Genomic DNA, 14,654 nt, shown 5'->3' on the forward strand with positions numbered 1-14,654 from the left:
CTGTCGCCCAAGGTTGCATTCAGAGACAGGTAGGCCTCTATGCAGGCCCCTGGAAAGGGTGGGATTGCACCTTTCTACAGCCTGGAAGATAAATGACTCTCAGACTTTGAAATCTAATGGAGCTTGCCCTGCAGGTTTTTAAACTGCTTCTGTCCCATGAACCCTGTGTTCCTTCCAATTTCTTAGTATGGAAATGGGTATCCTACGACCATTCCTCCTTTGTATATTGGCAGCAAATAACTTGTTCTGAGTCTTACGAGTTCAGAGCCAGAGGAGAACCATGCCTGTGACTTAGTACTGGATTTAACCCTGTATCTGTATTGTTACTGAAATGCCTTAAGGTTTTCTGATGTTGTTATGGAATGAAGGTACTTTGTATACAGAAAAACATGTCTTTTTTAGGGTTCAGAGGGTGGAATATGCTGGTTTGAAAGGACTTATGTACCCTAGAAAAGCTACGTTTTAATCCTAAACAATCTTGTGGGAGCAACGGTTTCTTCTAATCTCTATTCAGTGCTATAGGCTGGTAACTTGATAAGGTTCTCTCCACAGAGATGTGACTCAATCAATTGTGGGTATAAACCTGATTAGACAGAGGTGTGTCTCGGACCCATTCCAGGTGGGTCTTGATTAGTTTTCTGGAATCCTATAAAGGAGGAGACATTTTGGAGAGAGTTCCTTTTTGAGAAAAAGGAGAGAGCTGCAGAAGCACAACAGAGTAACGGAGAACCACAGAGTCCACCAGCCTTTGGAGATGAAGAAGGAGAACACCTCCCAGGGAGCTTCAGGAAGGAAGAGGCCTGGAGAGGGTGGGCCATGGTGGCTCAGCGGGCAGAGTTCTTGGCTGCCATGCCGGAGACCTGGGTTCGATTCCCAGCACCTACCCATGCCAAAAAAAAAAAAAAAGAGGCCTGGAGAGAAGGTCTGCAGACATCGCCATGTTCACCATGTGCCTTCCCAGTTGAGAGAGAAACACTGAATCATCAGCCTTTCTCGACTGACGGTAACCTCTTGATGGTGCCTCTCTTTGGACATTTTTATATATTTTATAACACATATCACATTGTATTGTTTTGGCTTATTCAGAGACCCAAAAGTAGAAGGTACTACACTTGCTTTAATCTGGAGATTTTCATGGCCTTTGAACTGTAAACTAACAACTTATTAAATTTCCCTTTTGAAAATCGATTCCATTTCTGGTATATTGCATTGTGGCAGCTTTAGCAAACTAGAACAGTCTTCAAATTAAGTTCAAACATCTATATGAGTCAGGGACTATGAAGAAGCATTTGTGGATTAAAGTTAGGAACACACAGTACTTTCTACCCTTTTTTTTACATGGACAGGCACCGGGAATCAAACCCGGGTCCTCTGGCATGGTAGGCAAGCATTCTTGCCTGCTGAGCCTTGCCCACCCTCTACTTTTTTTTTTTTAACTGGATACATTATTTTTTTATGTAGGTTAACTGTAAATCCATTAAAAGTGTAGTACCTTCTACTTTTGGGACTCTGAATAAGCCAAAACAATACAATGTGATATGTGTTATAAAATATATAAAAGAATACAGTTGAATAACAAAAAGGAATGAATGGTTCTGCTGGAGATGGAGACGTGACAGTGATATTAAAGAAAGTCTCACGCCGTGACTAGTACACAGCACTGGGGCTACAGGAAACAGCCTAAGTGGGAGACCACACAGGCAGATTATAATTAGGAGAGGACTTTGTAATTATATGCTAAAGAATCTGAACTTGATACTGTGGGCAGATGTGAGTTCTGAGAGAGCTAAAGGGGAATACAGATTTGTGTTTTAAAAAGTTCTCTGCCAGGCAGGGTTTAAAAAATGAGTATAACTGCTGAATCATTAACACATTTCTTATGGTCTCCAATGTCTTGGAGCAACTAGAAGAAAAAACGAAAAATCGTGGAACTGTAACCCACACCAAACTTTAATATCTGCTCTACAACTACTTGTTAAAATGTACCTGGAAATGTACTGCTTTTTTTGTATGTATGCTGTATTTCATACACACACAAAACAAACCAAGTTCTCTACAAGGAATGCGTTAGATGGATTGGAAGGGAAAATGAAGCTACTACAACAGTCCAGAAAGAGAAAGATGAAAGCCTGAGTCAGTCTTGCCAGGTGGTGATGGAAGAGTCACTCCTCCCCCTGAAGGAGGGAATGAGAAAGAGAAAGAGAGTAAAGTCTACTGCATGTGTCAGTCCTCAAAGACACAACGCGTTGTGAGCACTCACTACATTCAGTAAGGTTAAGGATCCTGCCTATTTTACAATTTTATCACTAACGACTAGCATCTGGTTTAAACACTATTGCTGTTATGTGAATGAAAACGAGGTCTGTGAAATGAACTGGGGAAGAGGATTCTTTTTACCTGTTTCACAGGCATTAAGCAGTTAATGGATAGCAGTATTTAAAATTAATAAATGCAACAGGAGTCAGCGAGAAGAAATAAGAATGGCTGAGGATGCCCTAAAGATAGAGGTGGGATTCCTTTTCTACATACTTTAATCTGAAAATTAAGGATCATACATTGAAAAATGGCACAAATGCCAGTGAATGGACTTCCTGCCATTTTGCTGGAATGAGAGATAAATGCATTTTGTTACTTATTTTTTAATAAGGTGATGTCTTGTTTTTGCTGTTATTAACTTACATAGATAGCAGCTCTAGTATCCAAAACACAAGTAAGGAAAGTGTACAGGGAAAGTGTTCAAATTGTCAAAAAATGTCACTAAAAGATGATGCAGTTTACACAAAGCCTCTCAGATTCATGTAACTTGTACATAATTCTAATGAGTGAGCTGGGATAGTTTTTAGCACAAAAACCAGCATTTTCAGAGCAGGATGGGGGTATCTAAACTTGATCTTCATTATTTCCCTATATTGTGTATTGTATGAAGATACACAGCTTTTGTGGACGAGTATTTCATTTTTCAAGAACCCTGACAGGTATCTTTAAGAAGTTATCAATGTTTACACAAACAATCCCCCTCGAAGTGCTCTTTTGGTAGTTCAGTATACCATGCTTATTCTTCAATACCAAAATACAGGTTTTTGTGAAATAATGTTATTTTGGAGAACAGCAGTGCCATTCACCCTTCTTGATGCTGTTAAAAACCCTTCTCCACCCCTCTCTGTTGGCTCCCCTTCTCAGCACACCCTGCTACTCCATCACAAATCCTTCCAACTTCTCTATCATTCAGCTCTTACAATCCCTTCCTTTCCCCTTTGCCACCATACCACCTTCAAAAAAAAGAGGCTAAGGATGGAGCCAGAAGGAGGAATCCTTTCGAAGTGGGCAAATCTCTGTTGGGGAAGAGCCAACTCCAAGGCTGCTGTGAGCACCCCTGAGTGACTGGCCAGGGCAGAGGTGGTTTCCTCAAAGCTCACTAGGGAAGCCGAGCACGGCAAAAAGTACATCAGAAGTGGGGGCGCTCAGGACCCCTTTGGGGTGGAAGACTAGCATGAAGGTAGCGCTGATATCCATAGCTGCTTACACTTTAAACTGTGATGTGAAATATATTAAATACTCTCACTGAAAAAAATACTACAACAACGTACTATGGTCCATGCCCAGAACATCTGTGAGCCACACTCAACCACTTTTATTCAGAGCCCTTTTTGTTCTTATACAGGAGTCTGCTGGACTTCCTAAATCCCATTTTCTTCATTTTTTTAAACTTTCACTTTATTTTCCCTATTATATATATTTAATACTTATTAAGGGAGTAGGTGATACAAAAGAGACACTTGAAGCAATATAGCTTACATCTCAACGGGCAGCCTCCGAGCAGCATTCAAGCATTAGGGGGGCTACAAGAACTTCCATATTGCTGGAGAAGAGCGGAGGGGAGAAAGGAAAGGCAGGCACAGGCCAAATCATGAAAGGTCCATCTTTTTATAAAGGCCTAAGACAAAAACTCTACAGTTCATTCTATAGGTTCTAAAAGACATCAAAGGATTTCTAGCAGGAATCATTTATGTTTTAGAAAGGAAGAAAAAGACTAATAAGAACACACCTAAAATAACTGTGGCAGGATATGAAGGAAGAGCTTTTTTAGTCAATAATTCTTATTATAAGCGACAGAAAACTATCCCAAACTGGTTCAAGCCAAAAAGAATTAACTTTTAAGTTCACAAAATGACATAACAAAATGAGACTGCCTACAGAGTGCATTGCCTGAAAAAAAGAAGAGATATTATGAAGAGGCACCTTATCTCCCGGTTCCTTCATAGTGAACTTTCTAGAACCCTACACATCTTTTCCAACCCCTTGTCTCAGACAGCAATTTCCTAGGATAACTGCATAGCTCACATTAATTCATTTATTCAGGAATTATTTAATGAAAGCTTAATGTGTGCCAAGCTTTGTGTTGCTATTGGTGAATATTTACCCTGTTGGGGAAAGAAAATGCAAAAAGAAACAAACAATCACAACAACCAAAAGCAGTATCCTGTACTTTTGGAGACCTTCAATCCAGAGAAAAGAGAGAAAATTTTCTTTAAAGTCCGTGAAACCTATATAACCTCTTTAAGCTTCAGTTTCCTTGCTTATAAAATCAATATGTATTCTTCTTCTTAGACTGTTGTATGGATTAAATAGACAGTTTTACTTTAGAAACCAGTAAATCTATTCCAGTAGCCTTGATTTTTGATGAAGATCGTATAATGATACAGTTTTTACAATGTGACTGTGTGATTATGAAAACCTTGTGTCTGGTGCTCCTTTTATCCAGGATATGGATAGATGAGTAAAAAACATGGATAAAAATAAATAAATAATAAGGGGATAAGGGGTAAAAAAATTATTGGGTAGACTGAAATACTGGTGGTCAATGACAGGGAGGGGTAAAGGGTATGGGATGTGTGAGTTTTTCTTTTCTTTTTATTTCTTTTTCTGGAGTGACGCAAATGTTCTACAAATGATCATGGCGATGAAACACAACTATATGATGATATTGTGAGTCACTGATTGTACACCATGTATGGACTATATGTTTGTGGAGATTTGTCAATACAAATATTTTTTTTAAAAAGCACTAAACGAAAAATTATTTGCTATGGTCATCTTTAGGAGTTTATAACTCTTACAAAAGCTAAATAGCATAGCAGTGGTATAGTGAAAGGTACTTATATTGGTGATATATGCTTGGATACATATATTTAAGTTAAATATGCAAATAAAAGTTTAAATTAAAAAATTAAAAACAACACTAAGCCTGGTAACTTAGGTGATTCAAAGGTCAAAATGACTCTAAGCATCAGTAAAGCCAGGACCAAAGTAGAATTCTGAACAACGTCCAGGAAAGTTATCATATGTGCAAAATGACAGTTGGCACCTAGATTTTAGAAGAAAAGAAACAGAAAAAAAAATTCACCATCTTAATTTCGTATAAGAGCCAAGAGTCATGTCAGCACTGTATTACAAGACTGCAATAATTAAATCTGGAGTAAATATGAAGTTAAATAATGTTCAGTGTAATGCTTTTAGAAAGTGATGGCATTATACATTTTAGAAACATTTCAGTCCAAAACAATACCAATTATAACCACTTCTATGCTCTAAAATTGTTTTATTCCCAGGGGAATCACATTTATATTTTCAGTTAAAAAAAAATCTACATCCTTATTATAGTATTTTTGACTTTACACTTAACTTTTTTCCTTACATCCTAAATAATCTTCAGTTTTAAGAAGACGATATCACCCAATTGTTTTTTTTAAACTACTTTAGTTGTAGTAGAAAGAATAAAGTGGAGGCGGCAAGCACAGGAACGGAAAGCCTAGTTGGGATGCTATTGCATTAGTCTTGCTAAAAGAAAATAGTGGTTTGGATTAGTGTCAGGGTGTAGAAATCAAGGGAAGCGTAGAAATCTGAGCGCGACTCAGGTAAGTAGAACAGACAGGATTTGGTGTCACACTGGCTATGGGGGTAGGAGAGGGAGGAATCAAGGTGACTTCCGTGTTGTCTCGGACAACTGCATGGATGGGGCTTCTAGTCAACCAAATTAAGGGCAAACAGGGAAAGGACAGAGTGGTGGGTAAAAACGACTGCAGTCTCATACATACCAAATTTGAGAACTTATAAAGTAAGCAGAAATCCTCAACAGGCAATTTAGTATAAGTATCTGCAGCAAAGAAGAAATATCTCTGATGCACGTAAAATCCGGCACAATTGTATTACATTAGGAAGAAGAAAAAAAGCAATGACATGGACGCCCAGTGTTATAAGAAGGTAGGCATGTCAACCTTTGTAGTTGACTACTAACAATACTAAGCAGTCAAATGAGATAAAGGCAGAAATTTGTTGGATTTAGCACGAAATCTGTCGACGGTCACTGGTGATTTCAGTCAATTTGTTTTAGTGGGAGCACAAGCTAGACCATATTGGATTAAGAGTGAACGGGAGGCCAGGAAATAGAACAGTGTCTATAACGCTGTGCAATCTGACCGTGAAGGGAAAAGGAGCAGTATCAGCAAGGGAAAGCACCACTACCAAAGGCTGTTTGTAGTTTCTGAAAAGCTAATGGGAAGGGTACAATAGAAAGGAATTAGCTAAAGATGCTGAAAGAAGAGAGACAGTTGACAGTCTTCAGATTTCCTGAAAGGCAGAAAGGAACGCAATCCAGAGCAGAAACTGAGGGACTGGTCTTACAGAGGAGAACGTCTGATTACACCATGAGAAGGAGAACGCAGGCACGCAGGTAGGGCTTAGAGCACAACCTCCTCTGAAGCGCCTAGTTTCTCGATACAGGGGAGTGGTAGCAGGACTATGGTTTAACGGAGAAAATAATGAGTTGGTTTTAAAAACTAGTAGTGGAATTGACTAGCAGTGTTAAAGGTCTAGCAAAATTTGGTCATCATAAAATTTACAGTGGCACCGTTCTCCTGTTGTACACATACAGAAAATCTGAGGGATCATATAATGATCCACTCATTACGTGCTAAGACACTGTTTTATAGTTTCTGAAAATAGTTTCTTTTCAGAAATTAGCTTAAAAATAAACTATTACATGACTTTTGTATATACCAGAGTTAACTAACACTGGAAATATTCCTCCCCATTTGATAATGTATACACATCCTACTTTTAATTATCAAGTGATTTCGATGCTATCAAATTCACATTTTAAAAATCAGTCAAATCTTCATACTATCATATGAACAAAATACTTTTATGAGGAGTGTTTTAAGATTCACTACCATTTTGAAAAATTTCTAGAAGCATACAGCTTAAGTCTTATCTCCCAGCACTGAGAAGAAAATTTTTGCTAAACACATTTAGACATTTTTGTTTGCTTATTTAACAGGCTAAACTTTAGCAAATAGGTTGTTATATGTAAATGCGAGCTAAACTCTCAATTATTCGCTGAAGTTTTAGAGGGCCTTCTTAGAAACATGTGATTGAGAGTTGGAGTTATTAGATATACATAACATTTTTAAATTACATTTTTCTTTAAATTTTATTAACTTGGTGTATTTTTTCTCAACTATAAATCATACTTATTGTGTATGTAAACATGTAGACTGCATATTTGTACCAGAAGTTATCTTGAGTGATCACTGACAAATGGCTTTACAAATGATCTACAAAATGGCATAAATTAATGGGCATAAATAACACTTGATTGAGACATAAAAAAAAAAGATATTCATGTTCCCATGAAAAAAAAAACTCAAGCACTTAAAACTTTTCCTAATAGTGGGATACAGCTCTAGACATTAAATTTAATAGTGATCTACAGGAAGCTCACAAGGTTGGAGAAATGGGTGTCAATACTTCTAAACCAAAAAGAGCATTTCTTAAAAAAAATTCACTAATTCTAAATTCCATTACTATATATGAAATCAGAAATATTTTTGAGAGGGCCCCTGAACATAAAGCCTACCTATAACAAACCAGAAGATAAAAAACTGAAATTACACAAATTACTTCTGAGATTCAGTCTTCTAAACAACTATTTATTTTACCTTTAGAAAACTCTTCTATATTCATCCAAGGTTAATACTTGTCAAGAGTAAATGAGTATCTGACATCTTCACTTATTTTTATAGAGACTTTCCAATCAATCTCAAAGATCAAAAGAAAATACAGCAGTATCCTTTCTAATATAAAATTTAATTTAAAAAGAAAATTTAAGAAATACTCACCAGTATATTCTCCAGGGCTTTTTTTCAATATAATTATCAGTTAGTTAAAAATTTAGAGTCAGCAAAATACATAGGGCCTACTTCCTGTCAGATTCCAAAGTCTTTTCCCACCCAGTAACAGTTAGAGATTTATTTCTCATATTCAAATCCTGAAATACTAATACCCAGAAATTAAAAAATACAAGAGATACTTCTCCATGGTAAAGCCGTGTAACCTCAGACTCTCTTACTAAGGCTATGTTAGAGTACCCAAAGCATGAAATATAAAAACCAGGTGCACTGCCTGTTAACACCATAAAGTAAAACTAACACTTGTATGATTCTACTGCATAAAATTTGCTGGCTGCTATACTGTAAACACCAAATGACAGGCTAAGTATTATTATAACGGTTTACAGAATGTTATAAAAAAACCTTTTTGATCACTGTCGGCAACACTCAATCTTCCTGAAAACCACGTCATCATTAGATTTTGGAAAGAATATGATCTTCCATAATGTAATGTAGCAGCTTAACCTCACTTCTGTAGTAAAGGCCTATAATGACTAAGGCAGGTAGGCCCCGAGTTATCAAATTCTTATTCATTTTATACCATGTCCCCCCCCCTTTTTTTTCTGTATGTAGACTGAGTACTTTCCAGTTTATCAAGGTAGTAAATTTCTAAAATATTATTAAGGCAAGTGAGAATGATTCAGCAATTGAATCTTAAATCCAGGAGCAAGAAATACAGCTGATTTTTTTCTAAAGCAAACAAAACCCCACTCAAGAAAATGTACAAGTATGGCAAAAAGAAAAAGAATTAGTTTCAACCAAGTAATTCAATAAAGTATATGGTACCAAATTAACCATATGAAAAATAATTTAAAAGAATCATGTAAATCACTGCCTGAATTTTGCAATTTTTCAGGAGATGAAAAGCATCCTGATTCACCTATTAACAGGTGAATTATAACAGGCTTATAATTTAATATATTTCAAGGAGATACTTTCATAATCAAGGTCCATACCTTTTAAAATTTCTTTACTTAATACCTGCAAACAATAGGTAACAGAGCTTTACCTCTGTTCTTCCTTCTTTTTTTTAACTAACGTTTACTCAGCTTGTATAAAACATTGTAATACTTGTGGAATTAATATTTGTAATAAAAGCACTATTTATGTAGATTTTATATCCACCCCCTCCAACCTCACTACAAAGCTCTTTTTATCTTCTTTGTTAAAAATTTCAGTGTTTTTATGTCTTTTAGGGGTGGGGGAGGGTAACAAAAATGCATTCTGAAAGGGAGACCAATTAAAAGTATCTGCAAAAATAAACAGACTAATATTTTTTCAGTATTTGGCATTACAAGATCCTAACTCATGTTAATTAAAAAAACAAAAGCAAAAATCAGACTGCCAACAGTTCACACCCTGAAAATGTGGCCTATTTACCTTGAAAACATATACTCAATAAATAAATACAGATGAAATACAAAAATCACATTTAAAATTCAGACTTTTAAATCCTGAATTATGACAAACTGTTTCACTGTCATTTTCATTTCAAAGTCTATTTTATGTTTCAGAAAAATAGCCTTCATTTTGATATCCTAAAAATAGATTCCTACTGTCTTTTTTACAAGCAACAATTACGTTTGGTTATGAGTACTGCCGTATCAGCCTCATCACCAATACCTAAAATTCTTATTTAACCCCACTTCTGGCAATCAACATAGTAACTATATATACCCCAACAACAAAAAATTCTTACCTATATGATGCATTTTCTTTCAAATGCAAAATGGTTAGATTCCCCTTCTACTTAATCAGTACAGTGTCTGGACATTTTTCAGTCTGACTTGCAAATATTTGCTTTCCCTCTTAGGGCATAGCATCCGCAGGGTTACACAGCACTACTTACATTCTCTTCCACATAAAAATCAGACATTACATGAAAGGAAAAGAAAGACAGCCCATTTCAAAGCATCTGGCAAACCTCCATTGGCAACCTGCCAAGCCTCTGCTAAGCCTTCGTCCTTCCGAGCATGCTCACTTAAAACCAACAGCGTGTTACTATGGTAACTCTGTAGGCAGCCTGGAAGTGCGAACCACCATTCTGATTTCAGAGTGCAAAAAAAACAAGTACTGCAGGGGAAGTAGAAGGAAAGAAATATCATATGCCCTTTACCACATACAAGTGTACTCATTCTATTGCATAAATTAATATGTGTGTCAGTGAAGCAGAAACAAGCATCCCACAGTTTTCCAGACAAATGTTTTCCATACTCAATATGTTCTCTTTTTCAGTAAACTCAATGTCTTTGTCTTGTCCCTAAACCCTTTACCCCCTAACAAACAAAAATATAATGCACACTATATCCCACAGGACAAAACACTGCTGAATAAACAGATAATAATAGTCATATAACCAATCATATGGTATTCAGTGGATTATTTCCCACAATGTTAGTTATATATATATATATTTTAATATACATATATATTTTTTGTATATTTTAAAGAACATGGCAATATTACAAAGAGCACCATTAGTTTTCATAAAATACAATCTAAATCTTTTCTATGAATTATACTGCCACGTGAAATATTCTCTGGGTTTGGAAAGGATTTTTTTATCCCATTATCTTTGAGATATTATGGAATATTTGAAAGGGGGAGGTTTTGAAGTTAAGACAGGACAGATCGGGATTCAAATCCCTGTTCTCCACATTTCAGCACACCCCCTTTGGAAAGTTACTTAACCCTTTTGAGCCTCACCGTCCTCATCTTTAAAATGGGACAGTAATAGCTACTTCACAAGACAGTAGTTTTAATTTCACACCTAAAGATGACATTTCTCTCTTCCTTGGTTATTTGGAAAAGACCCTAAAAAAATCAATTTGAACTTGCTGATTATTTTACCTGAAAGTATATCTTTGTAACATCTAATCCACTAAAAACTGGCTTCTGATTTTCCCACTAAGCTACAAAGCAAAGTTTCCAAAAAATCAAGTTGAGCTAGACACGGATGGAAATAAATAATAGAGACTCTACACAGAAGAGAAACTTACAAAGGTACTTAAGAGAATGAAAATGTCTTTGTTACAAACATGAAATTTCACCTACCACCTCCACTTCCTCCTTTTTGGCCTCATTTTCTTTCTCATCGTCATTTTCTTCAGCTGGACCATCCTCATCATCACTACTGGATGACTCCAGGATTTCACTTATATCCATTTTCCAATTATCAGGAACAACTCCAGTTTTTACAAAGATACCTGCCTTCTCCAGCCCTAAAATGAAAACACACTTCAGCAGTTGGTACGAATTCACATACTGAATAACAGAAAAAGCACGACATTCAATGTCAGAAGGCCTGGATTCAAATTCAGCTGTCACTTACTAACTCTGCACTCCAACCAGGACATTGGGTCTCTCAATGTCATATTTCACAGTTACTCTAGGGGGCATTGTTAGAAGCCTTATGGTAAAACATGAAAAGTTAAACTTTTAAAAAAACAACAAACAAAATATCCCCTCTAGATACCTAGAAAATGACCATCAAATAAGAGTGGATATCAACTTCAAACAGTTAAAATGGCAGCACTGAACAGTCAGTCTTTAGTCACTATTTTCTATAGAGAGTCACACTTGAAATGATGGATTAATTCATCCTTATTTTACCTGGTTTAGCAGAGAGGTCAGATTCAGGTGGATTGAAAACGTCTACTTCCTTGATGTCCTTTCTTGCTATTGAATAACTAATTATGGAGAAAAATAATGGGGAGGGGAACCATTTAATTAATAAAAATTATAACTTAACAGTCCACATGAACACAGAAAAATATAAACTTGAAAATAAAAATTATTTTGCCTATAATTTTTTTTAGAAAGAAGACCCACATATATCCTAATTCTTAATAAATGCAAGAGATAAAAGATGCAAAGCTAATATTCTAATTATGGAGATTCACATATTCAGAAATACACTAACACCAGAACTCACATTCACAATATTTCAGTCTATACAACTCTCTTAGACATGGTATGGAGTAAATTGATAGCTACATGATGATGTTTCAATATCCATAGAAAACAATGTCTACTTTGATGCTTAATACTTCTTTTTCATTTTAGTAAAAAAAAAATTACTGGAAGATAACTATTCTAAAATGTATTACTGAAAGAGGTGTTATGGTATTAATTTTTTTTAAACGAGAAATACTCAAACATACATCTTTTATTTTAACATTGTTTCTTTTGGAAACAAAGCCAAGATGAGGTTAGAAAAAGTTTATAGAACTCTTGTTTTTAATCAGAAAAAAGTCAAAATAATTATTCTAGTAATATAAATTCTATGAAAAAATAAGTGTCAGTTCATAATACAGAACAACACACAGGAATGAAAATTTAGAATTTTTATAACTAAAGAGAAATCAATACCATGGCTTACTAAAAACAAAGTTTTTTATTGTTCTCATATAGTGCTCACAGTTTTTTATATAAAATTTATCAGAAAAAATAACCTACATTACAAAAAGTCTGAATATAAGAAAACTTCTCGGTTCACACAATAACTACATTTTTAAAAATAATGTGTTGGAGAGATTTATCCTTGTGATTCCAATTTTGTTCCTCCCACGTAACATTATTAAGTAGTTCATTACTCACAATTTGGAATCAGTAAATGATCGAACTAAACACTGGTCTTTTTTCACTGTGATGTCATCATTACAGCTGGGAGATACTACCTGAAGTAAAAAATAAGAACAAATTGATTCATATTTAGCTTGCTCAGAAAAAAGAATACATTGCAAAATAAATAAATAAATAAAAAACGACGACTCTGGGTCATCTTCCTTCTCAAACAGATAATATTTTACAAAGAACAGTATCATTACCCATGGATGATTACTTAAAAAGACTGTCTTCTTACATTTCGTCTTTAACACATTGGTATTTTAGATATTTAATGTATCCACAGCTACTAGATCATAAAATGAGTAACTGATGAAACATAAATTAAGTCACCACAACTTTTTTAAAAGCCAGGATTTAATCTAAGGTAAATGATAAATAATATATTGTCCAAAAAATAAAGTATATGATCTGCAATGAAAATTTGGAATATTAGAATTTTTTAAAAATATACTTGAATTGCAGAATCTATTTTGAAATCTGGGTATTTGTTTAAAATAAGCATCTAAGTTCCCTTTCTTATCAGGGTATGTACAAATTTTAGTAATAAAAACAGATTAGAAAATATCTGAGCAAGGAACATTTACATTTCTTAACATCTGAAAAAAAAACAGTATTGTAACAGTATCATTAGTAAATAATTAATCCCTAAATAACTCTATAGAACTTAATCTTTTCAGAAAACCTAAAGTCTACTATAAACTGCTGAACTGTTGTTCCTGCTTATCATCCCCCTTAACATTAGCTCTTCTGCTACAAACTAGCTCAGCACTATCAACAGAACTTCAGGCAACGATGGAAATATCCTACATCTACACTGTCCAATACAGTAGCCACAAGCCACTGGGGGCTGTGTACATGAAATGTGGTGCAACCAGCAAACTGAATTTTTAATTCTATTTCATTTTAATTAAGTTACATTTAAAGTTAAATGACCACATATGTCTTAGAGCTATTGTACAGGACTGCACAAAACCAGATAATTAAATATTCTTGACAGTTACATCAGCCATTGTAACACCTGATGAAAGTAGAGGTCTTTTTGTTTGCTAGATGCTAGTAATTTTAAGACTGATGTTATCATTGTCTCTGTCCTAACGGTGTAATGGAGAAGCAAACACAAAAAAAAGATATTTAAACACCATGGAGAGTCAGTACAGTGATACCATGAGATACAGGAGAATAAGAAAATACCTAGGACGAAGATTTAATCCACCCAAGGAAAGGAAAAGGTGTGGTGGCAAAGGTGTAAGGTAAGTCTTAAAGGACAAGAAGGTACAATCTAAGACCCAGTTACCTGTGAACTGTTCTCCAAACTTATTCCTGCCACCTCCAGTCTTTCCAACAACAATCCATCCAATATACCACTGCCTCATGAACATTCCTAAAAATGCAGCTCAACTAATGTCACTCTTCTATAAAATTCTCTACAGAATTACTGCCAAATTCTTCAGACAGGCTTTTAAACACTCCTCATATGCTAGATCATTATTATTGCCCAGTCATATTTCCTATTACCTCTTCCACGCACATGTGGTACTTTTAGTCAAAATGAATTCCCTCAATAAAAAGGTCCCTGAACAAACGCTGTGATTTCTGCTTTTACTTATCTTGCTTACTCTAAGGAAATCCTCTGGTGAAACTCTGCCCACTAACTTGATATCCTTCAAAGTTCAATTCAAAAGCAGCTTCTTCATGGGGGGCTTGCTGGATTTGCTTCAAATAAATGTAATCTCTATAGTCAGGAAGTCCCAATATTGTAGATAAGTATTTATATCACAGCTACTTTGATTACTCTCT

General features: G+C 35.3%; 1 protein-coding gene across 2 annotated transcripts in view; it reads right to left on the bottom strand.

Annotated features, from left to right (window-relative positions):
* The window catches only part of ARID4A (AT-rich interaction domain 4A), a 120,978-nt gene that overhangs the window by 60,466 nt on the left and 45,858 nt on the right, over window positions 1–14,654 (bottom strand). For both annotated transcript variants that reach the window (XM_077122524.1, XM_077122523.1), the window contains exons 9-11: window positions 12,828–12,907; window positions 11,841–11,917; window positions 11,283–11,449 (exon numbers count right to left, since the gene is read on the bottom strand). In XM_077122524.1, coding sequence (XP_076978639.1) covers window positions 11,283–11,449; window positions 11,841–11,917; window positions 12,828–12,907 — 324 coding nt within the window. The remainder of the gene's footprint in view (window positions 1–11,282; window positions 11,450–11,840; window positions 11,918–12,827; window positions 12,908–14,654) is intronic.

Source organism: Tamandua tetradactyla, chromosome 12, assembly GCF_023851605.1.
Source record: "Tamandua tetradactyla isolate mTamTet1 chromosome 12, mTamTet1.pri, whole genome shotgun sequence".
NCBI classification, from domain to species: Eukaryota; Metazoa; Chordata; class Mammalia; order Pilosa; family Myrmecophagidae; genus Tamandua; species Tamandua tetradactyla.